This window comes from Leuresthes tenuis, unplaced genomic scaffold (assembly GCF_036924035.1).
Source record: "Leuresthes tenuis unplaced genomic scaffold, fLeuTen1.0.hap1 SCAF_14, whole genome shotgun sequence".
NCBI lineage: Eukaryota > Metazoa > Chordata > Actinopteri > Atheriniformes > Atherinopsidae > Leuresthes > Leuresthes tenuis.
In genome coordinates, this window is record NW_027325368.1 from 1,541,877 (window position 1) to 1,563,999 (window position 22,123).

Here is a 22,123-nt window from a genome sequence, read left to right on the forward strand (position 1 = left end):
AACATCTGGATTCAGACTTCATCATCAACTCGTCTGGTCTGTGAGATAAAAGCTGACTGAGGTGAACTCACTTTTCCTCACGGTGCCCAACAAACAGGAAACCTGACACTGAGCTCATCATCACCTGGATCAGGTGTGACTGACTTTCTCTGCTGCATAATGCAAGAAGCAGCAGAGGCCTCTGGGGACAGGCTGCAAAGCATTCTGGGAGTTGTAGGATCGTCCCATTTCACTCTGCTGAGCTTCCTGACTTCCCTCCTCAGAGGTGGATTAAAGGTGAACGGAAACATTTAGCAGAGGCGGATTAAAGGTGAACGGTAACATTTAGCAGAGGTGGATTAAAGGTGAACGGTAACATTTAGAAGAGATGGATTAAAGATGAACGGTAACATTTAGCAGACTGGATTAAAGGTGAACGGTAACATTTATCAGAGGTGGATTAAAGGTGAACGGGAACATTTAGAAGAGGTGGATTAAAGGTGAACGGTAACATTTAGCAGAGGTGGATTAAAGGTGAACGGTAACATTTAGCAGACTGGATTAAAGGTGAACGGTAACGTTTAGCAGAGGTGGATTAAAGGTGAAGGGTAACATTTAGCAGAGGTGGATTAAAGGTGAAGGGTAACATTTAGCAGACTGGATTAAAGGTGAACGGTAACATTTAGCAGACTGGATTAAAGGTGAACGGTAACATTTAGCAGACTGGATTAAAGGTGAACGGTAACGTTTAGCAGAGGTGGATTAAAGGTGAACGGTAACGTTTAGCAGAGGTGGATTAAAGGTGAAGGGTAACATTTAGCAGAGGTGGATTAAAGGTGAAGGGTAACATTTAGCAGAGGTGGATTAAAGGTGAACGGTAACATTTAGCAGACTGGATTAAAGGTGAACGGTAACATTTAGCAGACTGGATTAAAGGTGAACGGTAACATTTAGCAGAGGTGGATTAAAGGTGAACGGTAACATTTAGCAGAGGTGGATTAAAGGTGAACGGTAACATTTAGCAGACTGGATTAAAGGTGAACAGTAACATTTAGCAGAGGTGGATTAAAGGTGAACAGTAACATTTAGCAGAGGTGGATTAAAGGTGAACGGTAACATTTAGCAGAGGTGGATTAAAGGTGAACGGTAACGTTTAGCAGAGGTGGATTAAAGGTGAAGGGTAACATTTAGCAGAGGTGGATTAAAGGTGAAGGGTAACATTTAGCAGACTGGATTAAAGGTGAACGGTAACATTTAGCAGACTGGATTAAAGGTGAACGGTAACATTTAGCAGAGGTGGATTAAAGGTGAACGGTAACATTTAGCAGAGGGGGATTAAAGGTGAACGGGAACATTTAGCAGAGGTGGATTAAAGGTGAACGGTAACATTTAGCAGAGGTGGATTAAAGGTGAACGGTAACATTTAGCAGAGGTGGATTAAAGGTGAACGGGAACATTTAGCAGAGGTGGATTAAAGGTGAACGGTAACATTTAGCAGAGGTGGATTAAAGGTGAACGGTAACATTTAGCAGAGGTGGATTAAAGGTGAACGGTAACATTTAGCAGAGGTGGATTAAAGGTGAACGGTAACATTTAGCAGAGGTGGATTAAAGGTGAACGGTAACATTTAGCAGAGGTGGATTAAAGGTGAACGGTAACATTTAGCAGAGGTGGATTAAAGGTGAACGGTAACATTTAGCAGAGGTGGATTAAAGGTGAACGGTAACATTTAGCAGAGGCGGATTAAAGGTGAACGGTAACATTTAGCAGAGGCGGATTAAAGGTGAACGGTAACATTTAGCAGAGGTGGATTAAAGGTGAACGGTAACATTTAGCAGAGGTGGATTAAAGGTGAACGGTAACATTTAGCAGAGGTGGATTAAAGGTGAACGGTAACATTTAGCAGAGGCGGATTAAAGGTGAACGGTAACATTTAGCAGAGGTGGATTAAAGGTGAACGGTAACATTTAGCAGAGGTGGATTAAAGGTGAACGGTAACATTTAGCAGAGGTGGATTAAAGGTGAACGGTAACATTTAGCAGAGGCGGATTAAAGGTGAACGGTAACATTTAGCAGAGGTGGATTAAAGGTGAACGGTAACATTTAGCAGAGGTGGATTAAAGGTGAACGGTAACATTTAGCAGAGGTGGATTAAAGGTGAACGGTAACATTTAGCAGAGGTGGATTAAAGGTGAACGGTAACATTTAGCAGAGGTGGATTAAAGGTGAACGGTAACATTTAGCAGAGGTGGATTAAAGGTGAACGGTAACATTTAGCAGAGGTGGATTAAAGGTGAACGGTAACATTTAGCAGAGGTGGATTAAAGGTGAACGGTAACATTTAGCAGAGGTGGATTAAAGGTGAACGATAACATTTAGCAGAGGTGGATTAAAGGTGAACGGTAACATTTAGCAGAGGTGGATTAAAGGTGAACGGGAACATTTAGCAGACTGGATTAAAGGTGAACGGTAACATTTAGCAGAGGCGGATTAAAGGTGAACGGTAACATTTAGCAGAAAGGGATTAAAGGTGAACGGTAACATTTAGCAGAGGTGGATTAAAGGTGAACGGAAACATTTAGTAGAGGTGGATTAAAGGTGAACGGTAACATTTAGCAGACTGGATTAAAGGTGAACGGTAACATTTAGCAGAGGCGGATTAAAGGTGAACGGTAACATTTAGCAGAGGTGGATTAAAGGTGAACGGTAACATTTAGCAGAGGCGGATTAAAGGTGAACGTAACATTTAGCAGAGGTGGATCAAAGGTGAACGGTAACATTTAGCAGAGGCGGATTAAAGGTGAACGGTAACATTTAGCAGACTGGATTAAAGGTGAACGGTAACATTTAGCAGACTGGATTAAAGGTGAACGGTAACATTTAGCAGAGGCGGATTAAAGGTGAACGGTAACATTTAGCAGAGGTGGATTAAAGGTGAACGGTAACATTTAGCAGAGGTGGATTAAAGGTGAACGGTAACATTTAGCAGAAAGGGATTAAAGGTGAACGGTAACATTTAGCAGAGGCGGATTAAAGGTGAACGGTAACATTTAGCAGAGGTGGATTAAAGGTGAACGGAAACATTTAGCAGAGGTGGATTAAAGGTGAACGGGAACATTTAGCAGAGGTGGATCAAAGGTGAACGGTAACATTTAGCAGAGGCGGATTAAAGGTGAACGGTAACATTTAGCAGAAAGGGATTAAAGGTGAACGGTAACATTTAGCAGAGGTGGATTAAAGGTGAACGGAAACATTTAGTAGAGGTGGATTAAAGGTGAACGGTAACATTTAGCAGAGGTGGATTAAAGGTGAACGGGAACATTTAGAAGAGGTGGATTAAAGGTGAATGGTAACATTTAGCAGAGGTTGATTAAAGGTGAACGGGAACATTTAGAGGTGGATTAAAGGTGAACGGTAACATTTAGCAGAGGTGGATTAAAGGTGAACGGTAACATTTAGAGGTGGATTAAAGGTGAACGGAAACATTTAGCAGAGGTGGATTAAAGGTGAACGGGAACATTTAGAAGAGGTGGATTAAAGGTGAATGGTAACATTTAGCAGAGGTTGATTAAAGGTGAACGGGAACATTTAGAAGAGGTGGATTAAAGGTGAACGGGAACATTTAGCAGAGGTGGATTAAAGGTGAACGGTAACATTTAGCAGAGGTGGATTAAAGGTGAACGGAAACATTTAGCAGACTGGATTAAAGGTGAACGGTAACATTTAGCAGAGGTGGATTAAAGGTGAACGGGAACATTTAGAAGAGGTGGATTAAAGGTGAACGGGAACATTTAGCAGAGGTGGATTAAAGGTGAACGGTAACATTTAGCAGAGGTGGATTAAAGGTGAACGGTAACATTTAGCAGAGGTGGATTAAAGGTGAACGGGAACATTTAGAAGAGGTGGATTAAAGGTGAACGGGAACATTTAGCAGAGGTGGATTAAAGGTGAACGGTAACATTTAGCAGAGGTGGATTAAAGGTGAACGGAAACATTTAGCAGAGGTGGATTAAAGGTGAACGGGAACATTTAGCAGACTGGATTAAAGGTGAACGGGAACATTTAGCAGAGGTGGATTAAAGGTGAACGGTAACATTTAGCAGAGGTGGATTAAAGGTGAACGGAAACATTTAGCAGAGGTGGATTAAAGGTGAACGGTAACATTTAGCAGACTGGATTAAAGGTGAACGGTAACATTTAGCAAAGGTGGATTAAAGGTGAACGGTAACATTTAGCAGAGGTGGATTAAAGGTGAACGGTAACATTTAGCAGAGGTGGATTAAAGGTGAACGGTAACATTTAGCAGAGGTGGATTAAAGGTGAACGGTAACATTTAGCAGAGGTGGATTAAAGGTGAACGGTAACATTTAGCAGAGGTGGATTAAAGGTGAACGGTAACATTTAGCAGAGGTGGATTAAAGGTGAACGGTAACATTTAGCAGAGGTGGATTAAAGGTGAACGGTAACGTTTAGCAGAGGTGGATTAAAGGTGAACGGTAACATTTAGCAGAGGTGGATTAAAGGTGAACGGTAACATTTAGCAGAGGTAGATTAAAGGTGAACGGTAACATTTAGCAGAGGTGGATTAAAGGTGAACGGAAACATTTAGCAGAGGTGGATTAAAGGTGAACGGTAACATTTAGCAGAGGGGGATTAAAGGTGAACGGTAACATTTAGCAGAGGTGGATTAAAGGTGAAACCTCGTGTTGGACTCTGAACCTGCAGTTTGATCCTGGACAAACTACCTGATGCTTAGAACAATAATTCTCTATGAAATAACTCGATAAATAAACCCGATAAAGCAGCAATAAACAGATGAATCAATCAGATGCATGATTTAACCTTTCTTAAGCTTCTCAGCTTCGAACTGATGGAGAAAACAACAAGGGAAGTAATATTTAGGATCATTTGAGGTCTTCCAGGAGGATAAACTCCAGCTGTGAATGTGGTCTCACCTGAGCCGGCCATCCTGGGCGGCGGCCCCTCCAGGTATGACTTTGGTGATGAAGATGCTGGGGTCTTCACCAATGTGGGGGTTGTCTGTGCCGCCTGCGATGCTGAAGCCCAGCCCCGAGTTTCCCTGGAAAATAGTCAATAAGGAGGAAACTCTGCGTTTATTCCCTTTTTACTCAGTAACTTTGACTCTTCTCCATGAAGTTTGAGCTGCAGAGGTGAATATTTTATCCTTTTAAAACCTTTTACTCCACAGAAAACGCACAGGTTCAAGAAAGTTCTTCCTACTAAACAGACGAGTTAATTTGGACCAGGGTTACATGTAACACCACTTTGGACCGCCTCATGGGGCATGAGTCAAAGCTGCGTTTAGTCTATCTTGGAACGAACAGAAGAAGAAGGAGCTTCAGAAAATGTAGAGACGAGCAGAAGTTAGTTCAGAAATTACGTTACAAACATGTTCAGCAGCAAAGAAACTAAATGAGAGAAAAATAACCAAATAAAAGAGTAAAAACTGGTGTTTTCTCTTCAGTTGAGACAGTTTTTAGGCCATAAAGGACTGAAAACTGCAACTTTTCTTCTGGTCTGGACAGTAACTTGCTTATGCAAATGAAACCCTCTGATGCAGATTTCAGTAAATATGAATATATTTCTGCTCAGATGATAAAATCTAAACACAGCTGCTCAGCTGATTTCTTATTTTCCTGCAGGACTAAAGGAACAGAGCAGAAAAAGGTCGACAGAGACATGACGCCTGCGTGTGAAGAGGTAACGGAGGGAGACTCCAACGTCCTGCAGGTCAGTGAAGGCAGCAGCTGGTCCCTGAAGGCAGCAGCTGGTCCCTGAAGGCAGCAGCTGGTCCCTGAAGGCAGCAGCTGGTCCCTGAAGGCAGCAGCTCGTCCCGGAGAGAAGCCGCTTCAGTCGTCTTTCTGAGCTCAGAGAAATAAAGGGGGAAGCAGCTCGCCGTCTTACCCGCTCCAGCGTGATCTCCTCGTATTCATAGTCGGCCTCGGCGCCGTTCACCTGCACACAAACACAACAACATCAGCTGCCTTCAGGCCTACAGATACAGTCAGAAAGGAAGAAACACAAAAAGGTTTATTTCAGTTTGGAGTCTGAGGTGAAACATCCTGAAACCTGACCAGAGAGCAGTTACTCACAGCTGATAGTTTGACCCAAAAGCTCAAAGAAGAGACTGAAGAATAACTTTAATCTGTTTATATTTACAGCAAAAACTGCTGCTATTTTATTCACATTTTCCTTTCAGGAGCGAGACTTTGAGCCTGTTCCCATTTCTTTAGCTGCATCTATGAAAAACAGCAAAGAAAACACAGTTTGACAGACAGAAAATAGGATTTCTGCAGCAACAAGGTGATTCCCAAAGAGCTATTAGCTGAAAACTTGGCATATCTCAGCATGGTGTGCAGTGTGTCCTTAAAACATTTGAGGAAACTGGACAAGTGGAGGACAAAAGAAGAAGTGTCAGGCCTAAAAAACTATCTCCAGCAGATGAACAGGATCTGAAAGTGATGTCCTTAAGAAAGAGGAAAAAATCCAGCTGTGACCTGACAGGACCTGAGAGATGCATCTGGACCTTCAGCTGATCCATCTACTGTTGGCCCAAGCCTCATCAGAAATGGTCTCCATGGAAGGGTGGCTGTCAAGAAGCCGTTCTTAAGGAAGGGAAACAGGGAGAAAAGGCTGAGCTGTGCCAAATGACACAAGAAGTGGACTGAAAATCAGTGGCAACAGGTCTTATGGAGGGATGAATCCTCCCCAGAGCCCGGACCTCAACATTATTGAAGCAGTGTGGGATCATCTGACAGAGAACGGAACAAAAGGCAGCCCACATCCAAAGAAGAGCTTTGGGATGTCCTTCAAGAAGCCTGGAGAACTATTCCTGAAGACTCCTTAAAGAAATGACAGAAAGCTTGTCTCAGAGGGTTCAGGCTGTGTTGGAGAATAAAGGAGCTCAGACCAGAGATTCACTTTAAAGCTGCTGAGAACTGAGAAAAAACTCTGTTTCTGCCTCAGATTCTGGGTTTATGTTCAGGTTTGAACACGTTTCAGTGAATCTCTGCAGCTGCTTCCTGTTTTTATTTAAAATATAAAGAATGAATTCATATTTTAAACATGAACATATATAATAATAATAAAAACTTTATGTATAATATTTCTAAACATTTGAGTTCTTCTTCTTCGTGGGACTCAAACATGACCCATAATGCAACAGTCTCTGGTCCTTTTCAACACAAATCTGACACCAAGCGTCTGAGGATGTTCAGGTGATGATGTCAGAGTGATGACTCACATAAGGGGGCGTGTCCAGGCTGTCCGTGTTGACCACCACCGGCGGAGGATTGGCCTGCGGAGAGAGTCAGAGCATCACAGAAGGAACAAACATCCTCAGCATACAGCCCACCATCAACATCCACCCTGAACCCTGAGCTCCACCCTGAACCCTGAGCTCCACCCTGAACCCTGAGCTCCACCCTGAACCCTGAGCTCCACCCTGAACCCTGAGCTCCACCCTGAACTGCTGTCCCGACCCAACGGGTCCTGACGGCGCCGCAGGCGGCCAAGGTCACACAGGAAGCTGGGAGCGGGCCAAGCCGTACGTACGTGGCGGCGTTTCAGGCTGCAGAAGATGCACTTCTGAAGCATGAAGCCTGAAACGGGTCCAATCAGGAGGTTCTGATGCGGTTCTCTTCCTCTTCGGCGACCACGGCGTCTCGCTCACTGCGCCCGTGTGCCGCTTCCTCGCCTTCCCGCTCGCTCAGCTTCTGCCCGACAGCAGCCAGATGGGCTCTTAAAAGTCAAATGTGGCATTTCTCCCTCTGCTTCTGTCTCTAATCTGCTCGCTTCATCAGAGCCGCAGCTGGACGCCAGCTGTCGGGCTGAACCCGGCGGCGGCGGCGAGCAGCCAAATAAACGAGGAGATAAATCTACGGATGGACGGATGGAGCACAGACAGACAGACAAGTGCAGGGAAATAAAAACAGAAAAAGACCTGTGATGTCGGAGGGATGACGGCGGTCTCAGCTGGGATTGGCGAGATGGGGATCACGGGGATTATGGGAGATGAGGGCGGGGCCTCGGCCTGCTGAACAATAGCACGGTGAGGTCAGAGGTCAGACAAACAGTGCAGCACAGATGGCAGCAGGAGGATGGAGGGTGTGTGCCTGAGTGAGGGTGCTGGCCGACGGGACGTTTGTTTTGATGGCGCCGAGGCGTCAGATGGGCGGAGCTTGACAGATCGGGGCCGCCGGGTGTCGGAGAGGTCGGCCAATCACAGGAGGCGGCTGTGTGGAACGTCCCGACACGCATTCAGACGGTCCTGATGTGGCAAACTCCCCCATCTGCTGCTCAGAGGATTAAAGCCATCCTATCCGAGCGTGCACGTGTGTGTGCGTGTGCACGTGTGTGTGCGTGTGCACGTGTGTGCGTGTGCACGTGCGTGTGAGCAGGGCCCGGATGCCCTTTATGTCATTAAAAAGCAGACAGAGCTGAGGCCACACCGACCCTTAAATACCCCAGCTGTACCTTATATACCCCCCGCTGTACCTTATATACCCCCCGCTGTACCTTATATACCCCCCGCTGTACCTTATATACCCCCCGCTGTACCTTAAATACCCCCCGCTGTACCTTAAACACCCCCCGCTGTACCTTATATACCCCCCGCTGTACCTTATATACCCCCCGCTGTACCTTATATACCCCCCGCTGTACCTTATATACCCCCCGCTGTACCTTATATACCCCCCGCTGTACCTTAAATACCCCCCGCTGTACCTTAAACACCCCCCGCTGTACCTTATATACCCCAGCTGTACCTTATATACCCCCCGCTGTACCTTATATACCCCCCGCTGTACCTTATATACCCCCCGCTGTACCTTATATACCCCCCGCTGTACCTTATATACCCCCCGCTGTACCTTATATACCCCCCGCTGTACCTTAAATACCCCCCGCTGTACCTTAAACACCCCCCGCTGTACCTTATATACCCCAGCTGTACCTTATATACCCCCCGCTGTACCTTATATACCCCCCGCTGTACCTTATATACCCCCCGCTGTACCTTATATACCCCCCGCTGTACCTTATATACCCCCCGCTGTACCTTATATACCCCCCGCTGTACCTTATATACACCCCGCTGTACCTTATATACCCCCCGCTGTACCTTAAATACCCCCCGCTGTACCTTAAACACCCCCCGCTGTACCTTATATACCCCCCGCTGTACCTTAAATACCCCCCGCTGTACCTTAAATACCCCCCGCTGTACCTTAAACACCCCCCTCTGTACCTTATATACCCCCCGCTGTACCTTATATACCCCCCGCTGTACCTTATATACCCCCCGCTGTACCTTATATACCCCCCGCTGTACCTTATATACCCCCCGCTGTACCTTAAATACCCCCCGCTGTACCTTAAACACCCCCCGCTGTACCTTATATACCCCCCGCTGTACCTTATATACCCCCCGCTGTACCTTATATACCCCCCGCTGTACCTTATATACCCCCCGCTGTACCTTATATACCCCCCGCTGTACCTTAAACACCCCCGCTGTACCTTATATACCCCAGCTGTACCTTATATACCCCCCGCTGTACCTTATATACCCCCCGCTGTACCTTATATACCCCCCGCTGTACCTTATATACCCCCCGCTGTACCTTATATACCCCCCGCTGTACCTTATATACCCCCCGCTGTACCTTATATACCCCCCGCTGTACCTTAAACACCCCCCGCTGTACCTTATATACCCCAGCTGTACCTTATATACCCCCCGCTGTACCTTATATACCCCCCGCTGTACCTTATATACCCCCCGCTGTACCTTATATACCCCCCGCTGTACCTTATATACCCCCCGCTGTACCTTATATACCCCCCGCTGTACCTTATATACACCCCGCTGTACCTTATATACCCCCCGCTGTACCTTAAATACCCCCCGCTGTACCTTAAACACCCCCCGCTGTACCTTATATACCCCCCGCTGTACCTTATATACCCCCCGCTGTACCTTAAACACCCCCCGCTGTACCTTAAACACCCCCCGCTGTACCTTAAACACCCCCCGCTGAACCTTATATACCCCCAGCTGTACCTTAAATACCCCCCGCTGTACCTTATATACCCCCCTCTGTACCTTATATACCCCCCGCTGTACCTTAAATACCCCCCGCTGTACCTTAAATACCCCCCGCTGAACCTTATATACCCCCAGCTGTACCTTAAACACCCCCCGCTGTACCTTAAACACCCCCCGCTGTACCTTAAACACCCCCCGCTGTACCTTAAACACCCCCCGCTGAACCTTATATACCCCCCGCTGTACCTTATATACCCCCCGCTGTACCTTATATACCCCCCGCTGTACCTTAAATACCCCCCGCTGTACCTTATATACCCCCCGCTGTACCTTAAATACCCCCCGCTGTACCTTAAACACCCCCCTCTGTACCTTAAATACCCCCCGCTGAACCTTATATACCCCCAGCTGTACCTTAAATACCCCCCGCTGTACCTTAAACACCCCCCTCTGTACCTTAAACACCCCCCGCTGTACCTTAAACACCCCCCGCTGAACCTTATATACCCCCAGCTGTACCTTAAATACCCCCCGCTGTACCTTAAACACCCCCCGCTGTCCCTTAAATACCCCCCGCTGTACCTTAAATACCCCCCGCTGTACCTTAAATACCCCCCGCTGTACCTTAAATACCCCCCGCTGTACCTTAAATACCCCCAGCTGTACCTTAAACACCCCCCTCTGTACCTTAAATACCCCCCGCTGAACCTTATATACCCCCAGCTGTACCTTAAATACCCCCCGCTGTACCTTAAACACCCCCCTCTGTACCTTAAACACCCCCCGCTGTACCTTAAATACCCCCGCTGTACCTTATATACCCCCCGCTGTACCTTATATACCCCCCGCTGTACCTTAAACACCCCCCGCTGTACCTTAAATACCCCCGCTGTACCTTACATACCCCCCGCTGAACCTTACATACCCCCAGCTGTACCTTAAATACCCCCCGCTGTACCTTAAATACCCCCCGCTGTACCTTAAATACCCCCCGCTGTACCTTAAATACCCCCCGCTGTACCTTAAATACCCCCAGCTGTACCTTAAACACCCCCCTCTGTACCTTAAATACCCCCCGCTGTACCTTATATACCCCCCTCTGTACCTTAAACACCCCCCGCTGTACCTTAAACACCCCCCGCTGAACCTTATATACCCCCAGCTGTACCTTAAATACCCCCCGCTGTACCTTAAACACCCCCCGCTGTCCCTTAAATACCCCCCGCTGTACCTTAAATACCCCCCGCTGTACCTTAAATACCCCCCGCTGTACCTTAAATACCCCCCGCTGTACCTTAAATACCCCCAGCTGTACCTTAAACACCCCCCTCTGTACCTTAAATACCCCCCGCTGTACCTTATATACCCCCAGCTGTACCTTAAATACCCCCCGCTGTACCTTAAACACCCCCCTCTGTACCTTAAACACCCCCCGCTGTACCTTAAATACCCCCGCTGTACCTTATATACCCCCCGCTGTACCTTAAACACCCCCCGCTGTACCTTAAACACCCCCCGCTGTACCTTATATACCCCCCGCTGTACCTTATATACCCCCCGCTGTACCTTATATACCCCCCGCTGTACCTTATATACCCCCCGCTGTACCTTATATACCCCCCGCTGTACCTTATATACCCCCCGCTGTACCTTAAACACCCCCCGCTGAACCTTATATACCCCCAGCTGTACCTTATATACCCCCCGCTGTACCTTAAATACCCCCCGCTGTACCTTATATACCCCCCTCTGTACCTTATATACCCCCCGCTGTACCTTAAATACCCCCCGCTGTACCTTAAATACCCCCCGCTGTACCTTAAATACCCCCAGCTGTACCTTAAACACCCCCCTCTGTACCTTAAATACCCCCCGCTGAACCTTATATACCCCCAGCTGTACCTTAAATACCCCCCGCTGTACCTTAAACACCCCCCTCTGTACCTTAAACACCCCCCGCTGTACCTTAAATACCCCCGCTGTACCTTATATACCCCCCGCTGTACCTTATATACCCCCCGCTGAACCTTATATACCCCCAGCTGTACCTTAAATACCCCCCGCTGTACCTTAAACACCCCCCGCTGTCCCTTAAACACCCCCCGCTGTACCTTAAATACCCCCCGCTGAACCTTATATACCCCCAGCTGTACCTTATATACCCCCCGCTGTACCTTAAATACCCCCCGCTGTACCTTATATACCCCCCTCTGTACCTTATATACCCCCCGCTGTACCTTAAATACCCCCCGCTGTACCTTAAATACCCCCCGCTGTACCTTAAATACCCCCAGCTGTACCTTAAACACCCCCCTCTGTACCTTAAATACCCCCAGCTGTACCTTAAATACCCCCCGCTGTACCTTAAACACCCCCCTCTGTACCTTAAACACCCCCCGCTGTACCTTAAATACCCCCGCTGTACCTTATATACCCCCCGCTGTACCTTATATACCCCCAGCTGTACCTTAAATACCCCCCGCTGTACCTTAAACACCCCCCGCTGTCCCTTAAATACCCCCCTCTGTACCTTAAATACCCCCCGCTGTACCTTAAATACCCCCCGCTGTACCTTATACCACCCCCTCTGTACCTTATACCACCCCCCCGCTGTTGAACTATCACTAACAGCACTAATTAAAGGCAGGATGCTGTAACTGGACTTTAAGATATTGATTCATTATTATCAGTTTGAACCTGGAAAACATGATGAAAGGAACCTCAGGTGTCCTTTAAAGACCGTAGGACAGACGGAAACTTCATAAATAACCATAATAAAAGCTCAATAAACATGAATTTGCTACATAAATAACTCCAGCACTGATGGTTAGGCTATATTTAATCTATACTTCTACATTAATCACTGTCAGAGTGCATCTTTATATTAGTTTTATATTTATATTCATTTCAGCATTTATTTGCAAACTGATTCATTATTTTTTACCTGAATGTATTTCTGTCAAGTTTAACCTGTAAAAACTAAAATAAATTAAATTAAAACATAAAAAAGTAGCATTTCGGGTGCATTTCTGCCTGCGTGACGTCCTGAAGACCTCGATGACCTCAGAGGTGCGCCGCAGCCTTCATCACCTCCGTTACACAACAGCAGGAAGCTCTGCCTCCCATCGTGACCACCATTCCCTGATGCTGGAAAACCGGCAGCCGCTAAAATTAGCCGCGCACATCGAGCGCATCGACCCGCCAGCCCTACTTCTGGAAGCTGCTGACGGCGAAGCCTCCAACCTCAGCCGCACAGACGGAGCTCGGCCGGGAGTGAGCGCTCGTGCTCACGGATCTGAGCCGAGGCGGCGAGGACGGAGGATAAATGAAGAAGAAGACACAAAACAAACCGAACACCAACTCCACAGCTTAATGTGCTTCTAAATGATGCCGGTTTCCTCTTTAGGACCCGACCCAAACCTGACCCAACGTTCAGCTGAGCTTCTCTGATTAAATCCATGAAACAATGACGGCGGGACGAACCCTAAAGAGCAGAAATAACCACGAAGAAACAGGACGAACCCTAAAGAGCAGAAATAACCACGAAGAAACAGGATGAACCCTAAAGAGCAGAAATAACCACGAAGAAACAGGACGAACCCTAAAGAGCAGAAATAACCACGAAGAAACAGGACGAACCCTAAAGAGCAGAAATAACCACGAAGAACCGGCCGGAAAACACCGAGCAATGCAGAGAGACGAAGGTTTCAGAAACACAGCACAGGTCAGAGGTCACCGGAACTCAGGCCCAGCCTCGACTCTCACAGCCTTCGCAGAGTTTCCAACGGAGGAAACTAAAATTCTGGTGGCGATCCGGAGCTGTGAGCCCGACACCGGTCCGACTCTTTCTAATCGAGGCCTTTTCCCAGCGTTAACTGGTCCTCAGCGGGTCAGAACAGAACAGAACGGGTCGGCCCAGCTGGGATACCTTGCTGAAGGCGAAGGGAACCCAGGGAATCTCCTTCCGGCTGCTGGCTTTGGCCGTGCTCTTGGTCGGGCTCTTCTTCACGCTGTCGCGCAGGTTCAGGAACCGGCTGCGGGCCCTGAAGGACGCCGGCACCGTGCAGGCGGTGAAGGTGGACAGAGACGCCTGCGGGCGGCTGGGCTGCTGCTGCTGGAGCTGCTGCAGGTGCAGCTCGATGGCGTGCTGCCGCTGCAGCGGGTGCAGGTGGGCGAGGGACTCCTGGAGGTCGAGGTCGACCGGCGGCAGCTTCCTCTCGCCGGCGGCCCTGGAGGTGAACTCCTGCCAGGGGTGATGCGTGGTCATCCTGGAGGAGATTCCCGCTCGGAGGTGAATAATAGATGACGGATCTGGACGGGTTCGTTTGAACTCTGAACACATCCCAACCGTCACTCCTCCTCTCTCCTCTCTCTCTGCAGCCAATTAATCGGCGAGGCACATGTCAGCACGGGGGGGGGCGGCTCCACTCGCTGCATGAATAATCGATGCGACCCCCGGAGTCAGACAGCGGCGTGCATGTCGAAGAGGGGGAGGGGCAGGCAGACAGGAAGCTGCAGTCCTCTGAACCAGGAGCCGACTTCATTCATCCGATTGATCCGTTTTACTGACCGTTTGATTTAAACTTCCAACCGAATCAAACCGCCACAGTTTAATCACTAAACTAATGAGTCCAACTCAACCCAACATGTGTCCCAGAAACCTCGGTCACCACTGGAGGCATCAGGGGGAGTTACCTCCTGAGCCGTTTGAAACACGAGAATCTGCGTTAATATTTAACCAGAACTCAGCCGAGAGGTTCCAGCTGGTCCAACAGAACAGCTCTGAGTTCGTCCATTTGACCACAACTAGATCATTTCCCATCATGCATCGGGTGGAAGTTCTGAACAACAAGGAAGTCGCCCGATAAGCAGCTTTTAGGTGAGTTTTTTTGCCATGAAAACGCAGAACAATTTGATTTCAGGTGATACGAAAACACCTTAAAATGGCCTGGACTGAGTTTCACAACTCAGAGACTCTTTTACAGCTTTACTGTCAGGAAACTCGTGTTTTTCAGGCTAAAACACAGTTTGGAAAACAAAGTCCAGCTTCTGGACTGAAATTACAGCTAAAACCCAGAGAAAAAGATCCACCTGAATGATAATCAGCAGCATCATCAATGATCAGAGAGTTTGTGCACGATGTGTCTCAGACGGGAATGAGACGGACAACTACTGAAAAGAAGGAGCCTCCAGTCTGAAAGCACACAGCTGAATAAACATGCAGTTCATATACAGACCAGCAGGGGGCGCTCACTCTTCAGGACAGAGTCAGAGGTCTGATTCCGTAGAGGTTTATCAGACGATAACTGATTCAGGTTTGATTTGCGACCACAGTGGTTAACGGGTAGGAAATTATGGAAAAACACCCGGGAAAAGTGTAGCGATTCCAGAAAAATTCACCTCGACAACATCTGTAACCAGGACTGAACACTGAGCTCGGACCAGGAGTCAAAGCGCTGCCCAGCATCAAGTCTGCAGCCCAATGGTGGAAAGCGAGGCCGAGACGAGCGGTTTGATCGTCCGGCAGCCAGCAGACGGGGACGTGACGAGCAGTGGAAGGTCAACATTTCCAAATGTTAACAGATATTCGTGAGTTTCGGTCCCATTTAGAGTAAAACAGACAGTAAAGCGGGTAAAGGACCATGATGACTGATCCACCAACAAAGCTGGACCGAGACAGCGGCGTCCTTGAAGCTGTCATCCAACAGTCAGGAGGCCAGTGGTTTGACCCCTGAACCCTGAACGACCTCCACTTACAGCTGACCAGCGAGCAGGCTGGAAAAAAGTCGTTACCAGAACCAGCTGTGACTGCTGCCCCACAAAGTCCAGAACACAAACCGTTTAAAACTGAACAAAAAGGGATCTGAATACGTCACAAACCCGTGACATCCCTTAGAGTCGAGCTTTGAGACGTCCAACAGAGTCCCTGAACGCCCCGTCTTCATCAGATATCTGCTCAAATGACACTAAACCAGGCTGCCGACCCCAACAGAACCGAGCACATAATGAACTGAACATCAGAGCCCGTCTGCTGCTGTGGGGCCGCAGCGCCACCTGCTGGTCACACCGCAGAGGAGCTGGGGAGGAATAACCAGCACATTTTAAGTCTTAAATGTGCAAATGCATGCAGCCGGAGCTCTGAAGTCTGGAAAAAAAGTGTCTGTTTCAACTGAAAACTAAAATCTGTTCACGGATTTGGAAATTTGCTGATAGAGAAAGTCGACCTCCAGTCCGAAGTTAAACAGGTTCAAAGGTCAGACTATAATCTGATCCATTTAAAGCCATTTATTGATCATAATCTGATCAAAACTGACAGCAGTGGACCGAACAGCAACAGCAGAGCACTAATGAATCTGAAACTGACCTGAATCAGAAGCTCAAACGATAAAGTTATTTTTCAGTACTTTTCTCGGACATCTCGACCAGTTGGATCGATATCTGAAAGCTCTGATGTCTCAGCATCGTTCTCTCAAAGCAAAGTGGGCCAGAAAACCACATTTAGAGCAACAAAACGCTTCTCATATCAAACCTTACATCCTGAGTCACAGGAAGTAAAAGCACCGGAAAGCTCCGACCACCAGAGAAACTGGGAGTTTACACACAACCCATCGTTAAGACCCTGATCAGGACACTTTATAACCAGCCGCAAAGCTTCACTTTCAGCTGCTAAAGGTAAAGATCGCACACCGAGACCTTCAGTAATTAATCCAGTTTTTAAACTGCAGCATTAACCCCGGACAGCTTCCCTCGGAGCTCACTTGCTGCCTGTAAAAAGGCCAAAATCCTCCTGAATTCATCGATTTAAACAGTTTTATCAGAAACAATCGATGCCAACAACATTAAAATTCCAAAAACTTACAAAAATCCTCCTGAATTCATCGATTTAAACAGTTTTATCAGAAACAATCGATGCTAACAACATTAAAATTCCAAAAACTTGCATAAAAATCCTCCTGACTGAAGAATGTTTCTGTATTTATCAGACGCTTTTATCCAAAGAGACTTACAAATGAAGATATAACAGCTTTATAAAAGCTAACAATAAGCTAACAATAAGCTCCATAGAAGGAACCCAGGAGTCCGACTCTGTCAGAGGGGACAGAGTAGAGATAGGGTGCAGGCATAGAAGGAAGTGCAGAAAGATAAAGTGCAGAGATAGAGGGGGGAGGGAAGTACAAGGTAAGTGCTGGGATAGGAGATGCTCTCTGAAGAGCTGGGTTTTCAGGAGCTTCTTGAAGATAGACAGGGACGCCCCTGTTCTGGTAGCGCTCGGTAGGTCATTCCACCATCGTGGGACGACACATGAACAGAGTTTGGATTGTCTTAGGCGTGGTGTAGGAGCTGCTAGACGACAATCCTGGGACCAACGGAGGGACCCAGTTGGGACAGAAGCCTTTGCAAGAGCATTCAAGTAGATGGAGCCGTTCCATTAAGCTCTTTGTAGCTAACATCAGGGACTTGGATCTGATGCGGGCGGCTAAGGGCAGCCAGAGGAGCTCAATGAACAGAGGGGGGACGAGTTCTTTTAGGCTGAGTCATTACCCATAGATCTTTACCAACCAGTTTCCCTAACCCTAACAGTGTTTGCCCTAAACCTAAAGTCCTTCCTGTCCAAAGTCCTTTCCTGCACACATGCTTCCCTTTCCGTTCTCACTTAATTCTTCCTAACCTGACGCCCCTGAGCCGAGCTAAAACTGGCTCCGAATGAATTTGATTTGATTGTGTTACAATGAACTGGACTGAACTGTAACTGGGTTGAACTGAACTGTAACTGGGTTGAACTGGACAGTAACTGGGTTGAACTGAACTGAACTGTAACTGGGTTGAACTGAACTGTAATTGGGCTGAACTGGACAGTAACTGGGTTGAACTGAACTGAACTGTAACTGGGTTGAACTGGACAGTAACTGGGTTGAACTGTAACTGGATTGAACTGGACTGTAACTGGGTTGAACTGAACTGTAACTGGGTTGAACTGAACTGAACTGTAACTGGGTTGAACTGAACTGGACTGTAACTGGGTTGAACTGGACTGTAACTGGGTTGAACTGGACTGAACTGTAACTGGGTTGAACTGGACTGTAACTGGGTTGAACTGGACTGTAACTGGGTTGAACTGGACTGTAACTGGGTTGAACTGGACTGAACTGTAACTGGGTTGAACTGAACTGTAACTGGGTTGAACTGGACTGTAACTGGGTTGAACTGAACTGTAACTGGGTTGAACTGGACTGTAACTGGGTTGAACTGAACTGTAACTGGGTTGAACTGAACTGTAACTGGGTTGAACTGAACTGTAACTGGGTTGAACTGGACTGTAACTGGGTTGAACTGAACTGTAACTGGGTTGAACTGGACTGTAACTGGGTTGAACTGGACTGTAACTGGGTTGAACTGAACTGTAACTGGGTTGAACTGGACTGTAACTGGGTTGAACTGAACTGTAACTGGGTTGAACTGGACTGTAACTGGGTTGAACTGAACTGTAACTGGGTTGAACTGGACTGTAACTGGGTTGAACTGGACTGAACTGTAACTGGGTTGAACTGAACTGTAACTGGGTTGAACTGGACTGTAACTGGGTTGAACTGGACTGTAACTGGGTTGAACTGAACTGTAACTGGGTTGAACTGAACTGTAACTGGGTTGAACTGGACTGTAACTGGGTTGAACTGAACTGTAACTGGGTTGAACTGGACTGTAACTGGGTTGAACTGGACTGTAACTGGGTTGAACTGGACTGTAACTGGGTTGAACTGGACTGTAACTGGGTTGAACTGGACTGTAACTGGGTTGAACTGAACTGTAACTGGGTTGAACTGGACTGTAACTGGGTTGAACTGAACTGTAACTGGGTTGAACTGGACTGTAACTGGATTGAACTGGACTGTAACTGGGTTGAACTGGACTGAACTGTAACTGGGTTGAACTGAACTGTAACTGGGTTGAACTGGACTGTAACTGGGCTGAACTGGACTGTAACTGGGTTGAACTGGACTGAACTGTAACTGGGCTGAACTGGACTGTAACTGGGTTGAACTGGACTGTAACTGGGTTGAACTGGACTGTAACTGGGCTGAACTGGACTGTAACTGGGTTGAACTGGACTGAACTGTAACTGGGCTGAACTGAACTGTAACTGGGTTGAACTGGACTGTAACTGGGTTGAACTGGACTGTAACTGGGTTGAACTGGACTGGACTGTAACTGGGTTGAACTGGATTGTAACTGGGTTGAACTGAACTGTAACTGGGTTGAACTGGACTGAACTGTAACTGGGTTGAACTGGACTGAACTGTAACTGGGTTGAACTGGACTGTAACTGGGTTGAACTGGACTGTAACTGGGTTGAACTGGACTGTAACTGGGTTGAACTGAACTGTAACTGGGTTGAACTGGATTGTATCTTTGAAGCGTTGAGAAGACTTGTTGGGATTTGATGCTTTATAAATAAAACTGAAATGAACCGGTGTGAATGATTCCTGGTTCAAAGAAAAACTGAAGCGTTTTTCTGCTTCCGTATAAATTAAAATGAAATAAATATTAATTTAAATTAAATATAAACAGATTTCTGATGTAGATGTAAAACATCCACAATGAATTATAATGAATTGGTTCCGTTTGAACTGAACTGAAAATAAATCGTCGGCAGCTCATGTTTTTACAGAAGTTTCTCAAAACAGCTTCTCTCTTTCAGCAGAACGTGCACGTTTTTCCCTCTCTTTCAGCCCAACGTGCACGTTTTTCCCTCTCTACAAGCTGAACGTGCACGTTTCTCCCTCTCTACAAGCTGAACGTGCACGTTTCTCCCTCTCTTTCAGCACAACGTGCACGTTTTTCCCTCTCTACAAGCTGAACGTGCACGTTTCTCCCTCTCTACAAGCTGAACGTGCACGTTTCTCCCTCTCTACAAGCACAGAGTGCACGTTTCTCCCTCTCTACAAGCAGAACGTGCACGTTTTCCCCTCTCTACAAGCAGAACGTGCACGTTTCTCCCTCTCTTTCAGCAGAACGTGCACGTTTTCCCCTCTCTTTCAGCAGAACGTGCACGTTTTTCCCTCTCTACAAGCAGAACGTGCACGCTTTTCCCTCTCTTTCAGCAGAACGTGCACGTTTTCCCCTCTCTTTCAGCAGAACGTGCACGTTTTCCCCTCTCTTTCAGCAGAACGTGCACGTTTTCCCCTCTCTACAAGCAGAACGTGCACGTTTCTCCCTCTCTTTCAGCAGAACGTGCACGTTTTTCACCACTTTCTGACTCCATCCACAGACTGAAGCACGTTTGAAGCTTTTCAAACCTGCAAATAAGAATTAATGAGGAGGAAAAACTTGGACGTGCATGTGAGTGCATGTGAGTGCACGTGTGTTAACGTGTGTGTTCCAGGCTGTAAATGAGGATGTGATGCGGGAGCCTAGAGGTTGCTAGGCAACGCGGAGAAAGGCATGTGGTACTGCAGGGGTTCCTCACATCTGCCAGAACGTGAGGCTGCTGTTTATGCAGGTGAATCTCTCCAGATTTACAGAAACCTGCAGCATCCCGAGAGCGCCGCGGCGTTCCCCCGACATGTAACGACACACGGAGACGGCGAGCTCCTTCCCACGCCACCTCACATCTACACGCGTGCTTCCTGGCTGTTTGTGCCGAGCACGACGGCAGCGACTGGAAACGGGTTTCTGTGACTCCGGGTCACATGACGCAGCAGCAACTTTCAGACACCTGCCTGCTCCGGCGGCGCCACAACAACACAAACGGCGGTCAGGAGGGGGCGCGGGGGGGTGACCTACCAGCAGGCGCCGGTGCAGCCGCTTGGTCCTCCTCAGGGTGCCCATGATGCGGCGGCCCATCTTCTTGGCGTACCACACAGAGTTCAGCATGCTGCTGCCGCCTCCTCTCTGCTGCAGGGTGGCAGAGGTGCTGCTGGCTGGAGAGCAGGCGCTGGGAGGGGGGCTTAACTCCACCTTGTGCCCCCCCTCCTGCTTCCTCAGACAAACAGGGAGGCTGCAGAGGAGCTGACGGAGGTGAAGCCGCCGCTTCAGGAGCAGCGGAGGCAGAACGGCGGCGTCCTGCTGTCAGCGATCAGCAGACGCTTCATGAGACGGCGAATTAACCTGCTCCTGTGAGAGAGCATCGCCGAGGAGGAGGAGGAGGAGGAGGGCAGCCTTCGTCTGTGCGAGGCAGACAGCAACAACAGACTGCAGGGCTGACGGAGGAGGCAGTGTTTAAAGGGAGCGCAGGCAGAGAGGAGGTCGGTCTGATCTCTGCAGAGGGAGCATCATTCCTCCTCCTCCTCACTGTCAGCCGGCTGACCTTTGTCCCACTTCTGCTAAACAATGAGTCGCAAAAACGGCGAGTGATCACAGCTGAGACGGACACGTCGGGGGTTTTAATCTGGGAAGAGTTTCAAACATTTCTTCCATCAGCAGAGCAACAAGCGGCTCGAAATAAAGTTTCTGATGATGTTTACGGCACAGTTTTAGGTTTGTTTCTACAGTATTTCACCAGTTTAACATCTGAATATAAGTGAACCCTCCAAAAGCATCTCTAAAACTTAGATTAGGTATGTAAAGCTACAACAAAGTGTGTGTTATGACATTACTTCCCCCCCCCCCCCAGTGAAAAACAATGAGTCTGATTATTAACTTTGCTTTCATTAAAGGGTGAAAACAACAGTCTGAGATTTTGTTTCAGCAACCAACTGAGCACAAAACCACCGATGCCAAGGAGGAAAGACCTCAGCAGCTGCTGCTGCCCATCAGTCTGGGAAGGGTTATAAGGCCATTTCCAAACTATCTGGAGTCCATCATTCTACAGAGAGAAAGATTATTCACAAGTGGAAAACATTCAGGACAGCTGTCAATCTTCCCAGGAGTGGACGTCCCAGCAAGTTCACCCCAAGGTGAAGAAGCCCAGAGCTACATCTCAGACTCTACAGGCCTCAGTTAGCATGTTAAAGGTTAAAGGTCACCCCAAGGTGAAGAAGCCCAGAGCTACATCTCAGACTCTACAGGCCTCAGTTAGCATGTTAAAGGTTAAAGGTCACCCCAAGGTGAAGAAGCCCAGAGCTACATCTCAGA

The 22,123-nt window shown here is 47.8% G+C and overlaps 1 protein-coding gene across 18 annotated transcripts in view; it reads right to left on the minus strand.

Annotated features, from left to right (window-relative positions):
* LOC140268472 (disks large homolog 1) overlaps nt 1-22,123 on the minus strand; it is a 122,338-nt gene that overhangs the window by 24,425 nt on the left and 75,790 nt on the right. For 11 of the 18 annotated variants that reach the window (XM_072363358.1, XM_072363357.1, XM_072363360.1 and 8 more), the window contains 4 exons: nt 7,943-8,035; nt 7,244-7,297; nt 5,905-5,955; nt 4,935-5,059 (listed from right to left, as the gene is read on the minus strand). In XM_072363358.1, coding sequence (XP_072219459.1) covers nt 4,935-5,059; nt 5,905-5,955; nt 7,244-7,297; nt 7,943-8,035 — 323 coding nt within the window. Of the gene's footprint in view, nt 1-4,934; nt 5,060-5,904; nt 5,956-7,243; nt 7,298-7,554; nt 7,887-7,942; nt 8,036-22,123 lie in introns of those variants that run through there. The other 7 variants (XM_072363361.1, XM_072363367.1, XM_072363370.1 and 4 more) reach the window with 2 other exon arrangements.